The sequence below is a fragment of the Salvelinus sp. IW2-2015 genome, linkage group LG17 (assembly GCF_002910315.2).
Source record: "Salvelinus sp. IW2-2015 linkage group LG17, ASM291031v2, whole genome shotgun sequence".
Classification (NCBI taxonomy): domain Eukaryota; kingdom Metazoa; phylum Chordata; class Actinopteri; order Salmoniformes; family Salmonidae; genus Salvelinus; species Salvelinus sp. IW2-2015.
Window position 1 is genome coordinate 32334869 of NC_036857.1, and position 13093 is coordinate 32347961.

General features: G+C 39.8%; 1 protein-coding gene across 2 annotated transcripts in view; it reads right to left on the minus strand.

Moving 5' to 3' along the window:
- Positions 1-11555, minus strand: part of LOC111977000 (TOX high mobility group box family member 2-like) — a 154012-nt gene extending 142457 nt beyond the window's left edge. For both annotated transcript variants that reach the window (XM_024006232.1, XM_024006231.1), the window contains exon 1: positions 10951-11555. In XM_024006232.1, coding sequence (XP_023862000.1) covers positions 10951-11040 — 90 coding nt within the window. In that variant the 5' untranslated portion in view covers positions 11041-11555. The remainder of the gene's footprint in view (positions 1-10950) is intronic.
- Between the last annotated feature and the right edge of the window lie 1538 nt (positions 11556-13093).

A 13093-nucleotide genomic window follows, 5' to 3' on the forward strand; every position in this document is an offset into this window, starting at 1 on the left:
CGTTGAAAATGTTGCATGTTGCGTTTATAATTTTGTTCAGTGTATCAAACAGTCTTAAAACGATCTACATTGGTTTAGATGCAAACATCATGAAACCTATAAGACACATTCATTTGACTGTGTGAAAATCAGTTTTTTGGACCTAACTTCTTCCATGTGGTTTCGTCCTTRAGAGATGCCYTGAAATGATGACCTCTTCCTAAATATTTGGTCACATGATACATTTTGTGTTAACTAGAAACAAAGTGTAGCTCAACCAGTGTGTAGTGGTGCCTGGAGAAGTGGGTGTACTCTAATTTGAAAACATTTCCCAAACAAAGGCGCTGCGTGACAAATAACATGACAAACAGTAACATACACTCTGAATGACCTAAAATGATGAATCCCATATTGGTCTTTCACAGTCAGGCCAACCTAAGCTGTACTGTGCAAGTAGGCTAATAGTAGGCCTATTCTTGAAAGATGAATTAAGCTGCCAACTGAGTCTTCTTCAGGTTTTTGCTTGAAAGTCAAACTTTTTAAATAGAAAAACAACAAAATTGGATGTTCTAACTTCAAAATAATGTGTAAACCATATCAGAAGACCACTTTTAAGGTCTGGGGAAAATCAAAGAAGTTTTGTGTAGTTACCCTTTAATTCAAGTTTGCAGGCATCTACAGTTGAAGTCAGAAGTTTACATTTAAGTTAGTCATTAAAACAAATTTTTCAACCACTCCACAAATTTCTTGTTAACAAACTATAGTTCTGGCAAGTCGCTTAGGACATCTACTTTGTGCATGACACAAGTCATTTTTCCAAGAATTGTTTCCAGACAGATTATTTCACTTATAATTCACTGTATCACAATTCCAGTGGGTCAGAAGATTACATACACTCAGTTGACTGTGCCCTTAAACAGCTTGGAAAATTATGTCATGGCTTTAGAAGCTTCTGATAGGCTAATTGACATCATTTGAGTCAATTGGAGGTGTACATGTGGATGTATTTCAAGGCCTACCTTCAAACTCAGTGCCTCTTTGCTTGACATCATGCGAAAATCAAAATAAATCAGCCAAGACCTCAGAAAAAAAAATGTAGACCTCCACAAGTCTGGTTCATCCTTGCGAGCAATTTCCAAACGCCTGAAGGTACCACATTCATCTGTACAAACAGTAATACGCAAGTATAAACACCATGGGACCGCGCAGGCATCATTCCGCTCAGGAAGGAGACGCGTTCTGTCTCCTAGAGATGAGCGTACTTTGGTGCAAAAAGTGCAAATCAATTCCAGAACAACAGCAAAGAACCTTGTGAAGATGCTTGAGGAAACAGGTACAAACGTATCTATATCCACAGTAAAACGAGTCCTATATCAACATAACCTGAAAGGCTGCTCATCAAGGAAGAAGCCAGTGCTCCAAAACRGCCATAAAAAAGCCAGACTACGGTTTGCAACTGCACATGGGGACAAATATCGTACTTTTTGGAGAAATGTCCTCTGGTCTAATGAAACAAAAATAGAACTGTTTTGCCATAATGACCATCATTATGTTTGCAGGAGAAAGGGGGACGCTTGCAAGCCGAAGAACACCATCCCAACCGTGAAGCACGGGGGTGGCAGCATCATGTTGTGGGGGTGCTTTGCTGCAGGAGGGGATGGTGCACTTCACAAAATAGATGGCATCATGAGGGAGGGAAATGAATGTGGATATATTTAAGCAACTTCTCAAGACATCAGTCAGGAAGTTAAAGCTTGGGTCTTCCAAATGGACAATGACCCCAAGCATACTTCCAAAGTTGTGGCAAAATGGCTTAAGGACAACAAAGTCAAGCTATTGGAGTGGCCATCACGAAGCCCTGACCTCAATCCTATAGAAAATGTGTGGGCAGAACTAAAAAAGCATGTGCGAGCAAGGAGGTCTACAAACCTGACTCAGTTACACCAGCTCTGTCAGGAGGAATGGGCCAAAATTCATCCAACTTATTGTGGGAAGCGTGTGTAAGGCTACCCGAAATGTTTGACCCAAGTTAAACAATTTAAAGGCAATGCTACCAAATACTAATTGAGTGTATGTAAACRTCTGACCCAAAGGGAATGTGATGAAAGAAATTAAAGCTGAAATTAATAATTCCCTCTACTATTATTCTGACATTTCACATTCTTAAAATAAAGTGGTGATCCTAACTGATCTAAGACAGGGAATTTTTACTAGGATTAAATGTCAGGAATTGTGAAAAACTGAGTTTAAATGTATTTAGCTAAGGTACAGGTAAACTTCCGATTTCAACTGTAGCACTATTGTTAGTTTTTGTGTGTGTTTCTGTAGCATATAACAGGGAGTTAGCAAATAAAATGGCCACTGGATTGATGCAAATAATTATGATATCATTCTGCCAGATAGACATAGGCTACATWTAACAGAAGACTGTTAGGCCTATCATTAGCATCACAACATTTTTCCTGATCGTTATTTGTTTGAAAGCTGGATGTTTTACTTCATATTATGAGGCATGTCTTACCTTGCTTCAAAGTAGCCTATAGACAAAATCCCACCWTAGAAACYTGGAGGCAATTATTTTATAAAGACTTCCTCATTATGCGTTATCCTGTTCTATTGTTTTTCTTCTAACTTTCTTTCATTGTCCAGCAGCCAAAGGTCATATTAGCAACTCATGATAGTTTTTGCATCTTAAGATCTCCCCTCTTTCTAAATTTCTAACTTTTATTTTTAAATCTCTGTCTATGAARCCACTCACAAATGAGGAGTGCTTTTAAGAAGATTTTTTCTTGCTAATTGCATTTTGGAACATTCAGGGCCTACCGCCGTGTGCACATTGCTGCACTTAAAATGTGAAGAAAATAATAGTTTATCAACATTTTAAGCTAAACATTTTGATCTGTTCCATCAGCCTTATTAATMGATAKGTTGTATACCTKCACTACACTACTTRGATAKGCATCGTGGGGATTAAGAAGTGAGTATACACAATGCCTACTGAAAAACAAGTGTGTATACGGTGTATACCTCCGTATARCCTCCACTACACCACTTGGCTCAACTAACCCTTGGCATGACTTACCCCACTCTCCTCCACTGTATTGTATTGTACTGACCTATATTCCCAAGCTCTCGGGCTCCCGAGTGGTGCAGCGGTCTAAGGCACTGCATCTCAGTGCTAGAGGTGTCATTGCATACACCCTGGTTTGAATCCAGGCTGTATCACAATCGGCTGTGATTGGGAGTCCCATAGGGCGGCGCACAATTGGCCCAGCGTTGTCCGGGTTTGGCCAGAGTAGGCCATCATTGTAAATAAGATTTTTTTCTTAACTGACTTACCTAGTTAAATAAAGGTTAAATYAAATAAAATCTCTCTTCCTTGTTTTTTATGCGAACACGTTTAACAAAAAATCTTAAATATCTGCTCAGAATTAAGATTCAAAGGTGCTGAAAGAATGGGGTGTCAGCTATGACAAGACACCTTGAGTTTGAACATTTTTAATTTGGTTATTGAACRACAGTAGGTGAAGTGGAATTGCTTCCGGTAACGGAATTAGAGTGACGGAATTACATCATGGGTCCCTGATCTGTACTATACAGAAATGGAKAATTATGGATATGAATATCATTATCATCAAGGTGATGTATCCTGAATAGGTACACAAAGGAACAAATATGCAATTTCCTTTTTCATATTTGGATATTGTTCTACACGCTGGCTGTTGTTGTAATGAGTTGCGCCCCCAAACAAGACTATATTTGGTTGGTCTGGACCTGACCAGATCTGAAAAAAACATAGATGTCCACATTACAAGTTGGGCATCACAGTACAMCACAGTAAAGCACAGTAGAGTTCAGTACAGTACAGTAAAGTAAATATGTTCAGTAGAGTACAGTACAATAAAGTACATTTGAGTAATTTATACTGTACTCTACTTTAGTGTGCTCTACTGTACTGTACTGTACTGAACTCTACTCTACTGACGTGGATGTCGATTATGGCAGCCCCCCAACCTCTCTGATTCAGAGGGTTTGGCTTAAATGTAGAAGACGCATTTCAGTTGAATGCATTCAGTTGTACAACTGACTAGGTATCCCCCTTTCCCTTTTCCCTTTACRGTTCTCTACTGTGCTCTACTATACTGTCCAAACTTGTGAAACATACACGGCTATGATTTGTTCAGATTTGGTCCGGCCAGTTCAGACTGACCAAATGTCAACAAATTTTCAAAGTTCATGGACGTCCGGTGTCGGTCAGTTCTCAGTGGTTGAGGATGCTTATTAGTGTCAATAGGTGGTAGGTGTCATAGAAGGTGTCAGTAATAGGAGAGGTGACATTAACTGGGGAAAGAGAGGAGTGAGAGAGGAGTGAGAGAGACCTGCAGAGAGAGAGAAAGGGAGAGTGAGGGGCTTTCCAGACTGTTTTCACAGTCTTGCTTTGAACACCTGATGATACAGTTATGAGCTGAACATAACAGTATGTCAGTGGAAGGGAGGACAGTAACAGGAGACACTATGAGCTGAACATAACAGTATGTCAGTGGAAGGGAGGACAGTAACAGGAGACACTATGAGCTGAACATAACAGTATGTCAGTTGAAGGGAGGACAGTAACAGGAGACACTATGAGTTGAACATAACAGTATGTCAGTGGAAGGGAGGACAGTAACAGGAGACCCAACTGTGGTTTGTGACTACTATGATTTCCCATTGTAGCCAATTCAATTGCCGTTACAGATTTTTCAGTAATTCCGTTAGCGATTTGGTAACATAATTATGAGTCATAATCACTTWAAAAAAWAWYWWTATATCAGTAAAAACACCATAACTAATTGGTAGGTCTACCTTTACTTGTTACTACTTCTTTGAACTTTCATTATCCTCCCTCCTCATGAGGGAGAGAAATTAGAAAAATAAGAGAGCTTGGGTRTATAAGGTAAGGTTCTAGCTATCTGCAGACAGATGATTGTGAGATAGTTGGTTTGAATGGTGTTTTTTGCTGTGTGTGCTGTCATTCTGTGACCAAACTTTGCATCTGCACTGTTCTTCAAGTAAATGTGTTTTTGTAAAAATGTCTGTGGATATTCTTAAAAGTAGTCCTTGTGCATAGAGTTGTATGGTTTGTTTAACTTTGCAATCATTGGTTTTTGTTTGACATACATTTTACATGTAAAAACCAGTTCACTCTGTGTGGAATTGCCCTCTATTAACAGTAACAGGTTCATAATGGCATGGGGGACTAAAGATATTCTTGCACATCAAAAACAATCCAGTGGCTCCAGTGTGCAAAATATCTGGCCCATTGATGATTTCAAATGGTGTGTGATTTACTGCATGTTGTTCCTACTGTGCTCTCTGTGTCCACACTGTGGTATGTATGTATGGCCTTCCCCTTCACAGGCTAGAAAATCAATTGTGATTGTGATGCCGTAGTCAGCAAAACCAGTAAATGGCTGAAGTCGGAGTGAGCACACACTGGCTGGGTCCCAAATGGCACCCTATTCCCTACAAAGTGCAATCCTTTTGACCAGAGCCATATGGGCCCTGGTCAAAAGTAGCACACTCTTTAGGGCATAGGGTGCCATTTGGGATGCATTCYCTGTCCATGTGCTGTGTGGCACTGATTACTTCAACCCATTCTGCTCACTCTCCCTCCACCACATAACACAGAGCTTGTCATTAGCTAATAGCTATAATACTCTGTTGCCCTAGGATATAAAATTGTACCATAGCTTGTATTATTTCAAGGATCTCCTTCAAGGACTAACATCTAATGGAATTGACAATATTGCAAATGCTTCTGATCAACAAGTTTAGGTTTCATGTATACAGCATATTATGGAATATATATACTTTGCTAAAGAAAAATATATATCATATAAGCCATCCAGTTTTAAAATAAACAGCTTACTATGGGACTTTGAAAGCCAGAAACAGCTCCACTTGAAGCATTCGACATACTGTAGTACTGAACTGAACTGAAAGACAACTGCACAGGTTTGATTTAGGTATACAAGCATACCTTATTTCCCAGAGCATGACAGAATAGACAGCCATACATAATGACATCTGTAGAAAAACGTCTAGAAGTGGCAGTAGAGGACAATAGAAAAATACAGTTCAATTCCATATTAAAACGTGATACTGTTTCATATTTCCAAAGCAGCACAAAGATTGCAGTAATTACAAAGTTTGATGTTATTTCTAGGCTGTGGTAGCACCACAGAGTAAGGGAGTGTATTATCACAGACATGTCCGAGTTATTCATGGGCACGTGCGAGTCGATTGAGGAGCTTGAGCTTCTCTGCACTTGTACAGTATCTCAACTCTTTTGCAATTCCCCTTTTCATCCTCCAACAGCCCCTTTTGTGATTATTTCACAGAATTCCATTTGCCCTCAAATGTGGAAAGTTTAGCTCCACCAAGTCAAATGGCTACCTTAGGATGTAAGAGACATTATGGAGGAAGTGACATACAATACTACGGGGCTATATTCAAACAAAATCTGAAAAAAATACTTTTCTTCACATTTTCTCTTATCAAGACATTTCAACCAATAATGGAGAGTGCCATGGTCAATTGAACTGAATAGCAAGGTTATTGATTAACCTTTTAGGGTAATTAATTACCTTTAAATACCTTTCAAAAGAGCATTCTCACTAAAACGAATAATTGTATGCTGAAAGAGAACCATGCCATTCTTGTTRCTATGGATGTCTTGTAAGCATACTAATTAGTTACCATAACAAGGTTTGTAACCCTTTGTGGGTTTACCTTTTTTGACTATACCACCCCCAACTTTCAGAGATATGATTCGGCTTGAGGATGAACATTACAAGCGCACTCTGCAGACAGCAAACTATCTTGCCGGGACCTCTTTTTATTCAAATCACCTCACCATTCTAAGGTTTGACCAGGGATCACAATGTCTATTTCTAAAAATMTCACACACTCACAGGAAGTGTGCAACAAAAAAGTAAGACGGCACCAGTGAACCTGTGTGGCTTAGTAAAGCATGGCGCTTACAACGTCAAGACAGTGGGTTAAATTCCCGCTGGGGACACCCATATAAAAACGCATACATGCACTACTGGAAGTAGCTTTGGATAAAACGTCTACTAATGGCATATATTACTGTTTAATGGAAATATGAGCATGCATGAGACTCATTTGCCTCCTTTCCATCTCTAAAAGGGTCCGTAGCAACATTTCTGAGGAACACAGCAGCAGAGTCCGCATAAGACTATCGCCACTGAGGGATTAGATATACATTCGAGGCCTACATTAGAGAGGCTGATGCAACTCTTAAAATCTGCAATATGTAACTTTTTGGGTGACCCAACCAAATTCATAATTCTCATTGAAAGCAAGTCTAAGAAGCAGGTAGATATTTTRCATATTGCTCTATTTCTATGCTTCCCGTTCTTAAGTTTAGTTTTTGCGTCTTTTACTTTCGGTTTTATACACCAGCTTCAAACTGTTGTCTGTGAAGGTAGTTAGTGTTACCTGTGAGATGATTGTAATCTCACTTTGTTATTTGACAAAGTTTTAATATTTCAAATAATTACCTGAGATTCAAGGAACTAAAGARACATTTGGGAGCATTCCAATATAGCCTAGCCAACTTCATGTGTGCTTTCTTTCTGAGATACTCAGCTTCACACCACTGTGTTCGTTAGTCTAGTAGTCTACATTCAGGCATAGCTTTATGTCACGATCGTCTTGATAAGAGAGAGTGGACCAAGGCGCAGCATGATATGAATACATCTTCTTTTTTATTACACGAAGACGTAACACGAAACACTTATACAAACTAACAAAACAACAAACGACCGTGAAGCTACAAACGCAAGTGCACACACAAACTACTTACGTTCAACATAGACATAGACAATTACCCACAAATACATGATGCCTATGGCTGCCTTAAATATGGCTCCCAATCAGAGACAAATGAAAAACATCTGTCTCTGATTGAGAACCACTCAGGCAACCATAGACATACCTAGACACATTCACTCAACCATAGACATACCTAGACACATTCACTCAACACAAACCCATACACTACACCCAACACCCCCTTTACCATATAACCACCCAAACTAGACAAAACACAAACAWTCCCCATGTCACACCCTGACCTAACTAAACTAATCAAGAAAATATATCTAACAAAGGCCAGGGTGTGACACTTTATCAGTACATTCTTATAAACTCAGCAAAAAAAGAAACGTCCATTTTTCAGGACCCTGTCTTTCAAAGATAATTCGTAAAAATCAAAATAGCTTCACAGATCTTCATTGTAAAGGGGCTTCACTGTTTCGCATGCTTGTTCAATTAACCATAAACAATTAATGAACATGCACCTGTGGAACGGTCGCTAAGACACTAACAGCTTACAGACGGTAGGCAATTAAGGTCACAGTTATGAAAACTTAGGACACTAAAGAGGCCTTTCCACTGACTCTGAAAAACACCTAAAAAAAGATGCCCAGGGTCCCTGCTCATCTGTGTGAACGTGCCTTAGGCATGCTGCATGGAAGCATGAGGACTGCAGATGTGGCCAGGGCAATAAATTGCAATGTCTGTACTGTGAGACGCCTAAGACAGCGCTACAGGGAGACAGGACGGACAGCTGATTGTCCTCGCAGTGGCAGAGCATGTGTAACAACAGCTGCACAGGATCGATACATCCGGACATCACACCTGCGGGACAGGTACAAGATGGCAACAACAACTGCCCGAGTTACACCAGGAACGCACAATCCCTCCATCAGTGCTCAGACTGTCCGCAATAGGCTGAGAGAGGCTGGGCTGAGGGCTTGTAGGCCTGTTATAAGGCAGGTCCTCACCAGACATCACCGGCAACAACGTCACCTATGGGCACAAACCCACCGTTGCTGGACCAGACAGGACAGGCAAAAAGTGCTCTTCACTGACGAGTCACGGTTTTGTCTCACCAGGGTTGATGGTCGGATTCACGTTTATCGTCGAAGGAATGAGCGTTAAACCGAGGCCTGTACTCTGGAGCGGGATCGATTTGGATGCGGAGGGTCAGTTATGGTCTGGGGCGGTGTGTAACAGCATCATCGGACTGAGCTTGTCATTGCAGGCAATCTCAGCAATGTGCGTTACAGGGAAGACAATTTTAATTGAACAACACATSTAGAGACTAAGTAATTCCACAGGTTTTCATCTGTGAACTGCCTTTCAATGTGACTGGATTGAATTCTTAGTAGTGTGAAATTCCACAGTAACGGAATTATGCTGTGACTTTTCACTTTAAAATGTATGCRAAYCAAAATCCTTTGATTTCCAAGTTTAACAAACCATACAACTATACAAAAACCCATTTACTTGAAGAACAGTGCAAATGCAAAGTTTGGTAACATAATGACGGCACCAACAGCACAAACCGCAGATCTGTTACCAAGATTTTCATCTGCACTCGTCTTCAAGTAAATGTTTTTGTCAAATTTGTGTGTACATTTTTAAAAGTAGTCCTTGTGCATAGAGTTGTATGGTTTGTGAAACTTTGAAATCACCCTCAMTGTAATTCCTTTACCATGGAATTGCCCTAGTGCAATTCCCAAATGCTTTTCCAAAGTTTCAACCACCTAATCTGTATTTAATGGATATGATGACTCAATCCAGATATCGGAATGATTGCGTTCACTTCCTCTTTCTCTTGTTTGCAGGAGTATTGCGGGCTACAATGGCCCATCTCAGGGTAACCTATTAGGCAAACTGACGAAGACAGTATTTATTTTAGATGCACAAATATTTGTTGTTTCCATCAGCCATAGTAGGCTTTAGGCTACCACTACGTTGRCATTGTGGATGTGATGAAAATCTGACAGATTAGACCTTTTCCCAGCATTATCACCCACAGGACCAGACCTCAACCGATCATGATTTTCTGAAAATGGAAGCTATAGTAGGCCTGTAATGTGAGCAGTATAGTCAAAACCAAAAAGTATATCAACGAACTGTTTAATTGTACATTTGACACAGGCTTTTTATTATTTTTGATCATGAATGACCACAAGTTGCCATAATATGCATATTCATMGAACATAGGCTGTGTGCAGTGAGTCTGTGAGTGTGTGAGTGTGTCTGTGAGTCTGTGAGTGTGAAATCAGAGTAGCGCAGTTCGAGAACTGAAGCAGTGGGATGTAAAAATATGCTTCTAAAGATTTGGCTCTAAAACCATTTTAGTATTCATTTCACAGTGGGACATCATGTTTGTGACTCAGAATCATCAAAGATATGGGCAATATTGACTAATAGCCTATTTAAATCCAACATGCTCATTCAACTGACGGGATAGCCTCTCAGAACGAGAGCAATAGCCCTACTCTACCAGCTGATTAAAAAAAGATGGTTAGACCTCTAAGAAGGTTAGAACAAGAAAAGTTTCAAACGTAGGGTAAATTCAAAGTGCATGGATATGCGCAAGAGCAAAGTATTAAGATTCCAGSAACATGGTTTATCAAATGCCGCGTAGACTGGCCAATGTAGACTAACAGCAATCAAGTAGGCTAACGTTACATGGTAGCAGTATATCGTCGCAGGTATCCAAATTGTAGCAGGTATGCAAAGTGTGTTACATTATAGCCTAAACGTAAGCAAAATAGTTATGTTATAGCCTAGAATACTTATATTATATGCCCAATATGTTGACTGAAAAAGAGATAGAGAAGAAAGTAGAAGTAGAAGAAGAAAAAGAAAAAGAACCGGGTTCAGGCTATGTGGAGGTGTGGGTTGTCAGAGAACCCCATCGCAAAACGTGTAATTGTTGTAATAAGGAATGGAAACACATACAGTTTCAGTTAAGCACCACATGTCATGCATGTCTATTGCACAAATGTTGCAGGCTGCTGATCAAGAAGCAGAGGCAGGTGAGAAAATGTGTAGACTTCAACCTCTAGGCAGTAACGCACTAGGAGGACTGCACTTTGTATTTACCTTGTTCGCGTGGTAAAAGTCCAACGAGCTTAGACAACTTGGATCAGAACCCACACTTGACGGGTGCGCAGGATAAAATCTCACGTCCATATCAGGTTCTGCGAGACTGACGGCATGAAATCCGTTTCAGTGTCTTTGACTCACTCTATTGTTTAGCCAAACAAAATAAGAAAGAAGTAAAGAAAGAAAAAGGGGTTGAGTTTTCTGTGCACTCTGTGCACTCTTCCCTCACATCCGTTTGCGGTCGAACTTCTGCACCAACTCGCGTCCTAGTGATGAACAGTCCTTTTTTCGCTTACTAGAGCGCGTCCACTTTGGAGAACCAAAACAGTTATCACTTAACGGTAGAACAAAAATAACAGCACATATGCAGATTAGTTATACTATTAAGTTAGGCATACTCCAGAACAAATGAAATAAAATATTCCCTCTTGGTATATTTAAAAAAGCATAAGATGAGCCCTCTGAATATGTTTGTTTTTTCCCGTTGTTCTCATACTCCATAGGCTTTGTGACGGAGGTGCATATTCATGCATTGATTCCAGGCAATGGTTCGAGGACAGAGAAGTGGTTGGACTGTTCTTCACCATATGCCATGCGACCTCTGCTGATAATAAATGGGAAAGAGGAATGGAGGGAAAGGGGGAGGGGAGGTTGGTGGCTGCCTTGGCAACCGCTCTCCTTTCTGCAACTGCGCGTTTCAGATTAGCAATGTAGTAGTGTGCAGGGCTCTGCATTATAAAGCACACACAGATTAGCCTATACAGTATATTGCGTTCCAAAGGTTCCATTTGCTTTATTTAGTGTGCCAAGCCGAAAGGCATGAGGATCCACAGTCTGCATTCAATGCATGGTTTCGTCAACATACATGTTCACTTAAACACAAACCTCTGTATAGAAATATAGAACTATGAACCTATAGAATTCCAAACAGTACACAAACATAAAGGTTTGAGTATAAACAGCAGCTATTACACATCGACCGAGGACACGAACAGCTGAAATGAAATGTTACTGCAAAAAGCTGATTGACCTCTTGGCATTGTTTTATTATGTAAAAGATAAAACAATGTTGCCTTAAAACACCCAATGTTATTTCAGACAAAGAAAGCAGAGGAGGGTTTGCATTATTTCCCATTTTAGCAATGATTATGAAGTTAACAATTGTTATATGGTATATAGAGGCTTTGTCTAAATGCATCACAACAAAAAGGCATCATGGGAAATGACTTTGGAATGTTAAAAGTGTTATAAAAGTAGGCTAATGGGAATGGCTATTGGCTATTATTATGCGTTGTGTAAGATCACCATTATTTTTATATGTTTTGCCAATTCTGCTTGCATTTATATAGATAATATAATGCTATAGCAATTGGCACCACTTTTATCAAAACAATAACAGATAGGCGTATGTTTAATGACTAGCATTTATGAATATAAATACATTGATTATTAGGTCTCGTTACTGATTACTGCCATGAGTTGTGATAAACATTTTACATTCTCAAAGGAGTGCAACATATGCAAATGAGCTCTATATTACATGGCCAATTGAGTGCAAATGTATAGGGAAAGGTTGAGAGAGCTAGCTCCCTTTGACAGCTCACTGAATTTGATGGATAGCACTCCCTTGTCCTGTGATGTGCATGCACATTTGATGTTGAAATTGCCTATCCATGGGACCATTGTCTTTCAATCATGTCAAGGCAAAGTACAGATTACACTTTGCAGTGTTGTGTTATTATCATACCACTGTAGATCCCATGCACCATGCACAAAATGGTTTATATGTTCATATAAAGTAGGTCAATATTTCAGGTGCCTATTGTCAATGTATTGTTGGTTGCAGCATTAAAAAACAATCCTTCCCCACTAGTCCTTAGAATTATTATGATTTGCATTTACTGATAGTAAAAACATGAAAAGAGTATGGATCTGAATAAACATTTCATTTGTAGTAGGCCATATGTCATAATGTTATATTGACAGGATGATTATGATTGGTTGTGGACCTGTTCCGTTCTGGACCCAATAGTGCATGCCCGTTGTTTAGTATGGACCTGACTGTGTAGATGTGCTTTACCACTGTCAGCACACACAGGGTTAACCCCGTGGCCCAGTGCCATAACTTCATGGGAATGGA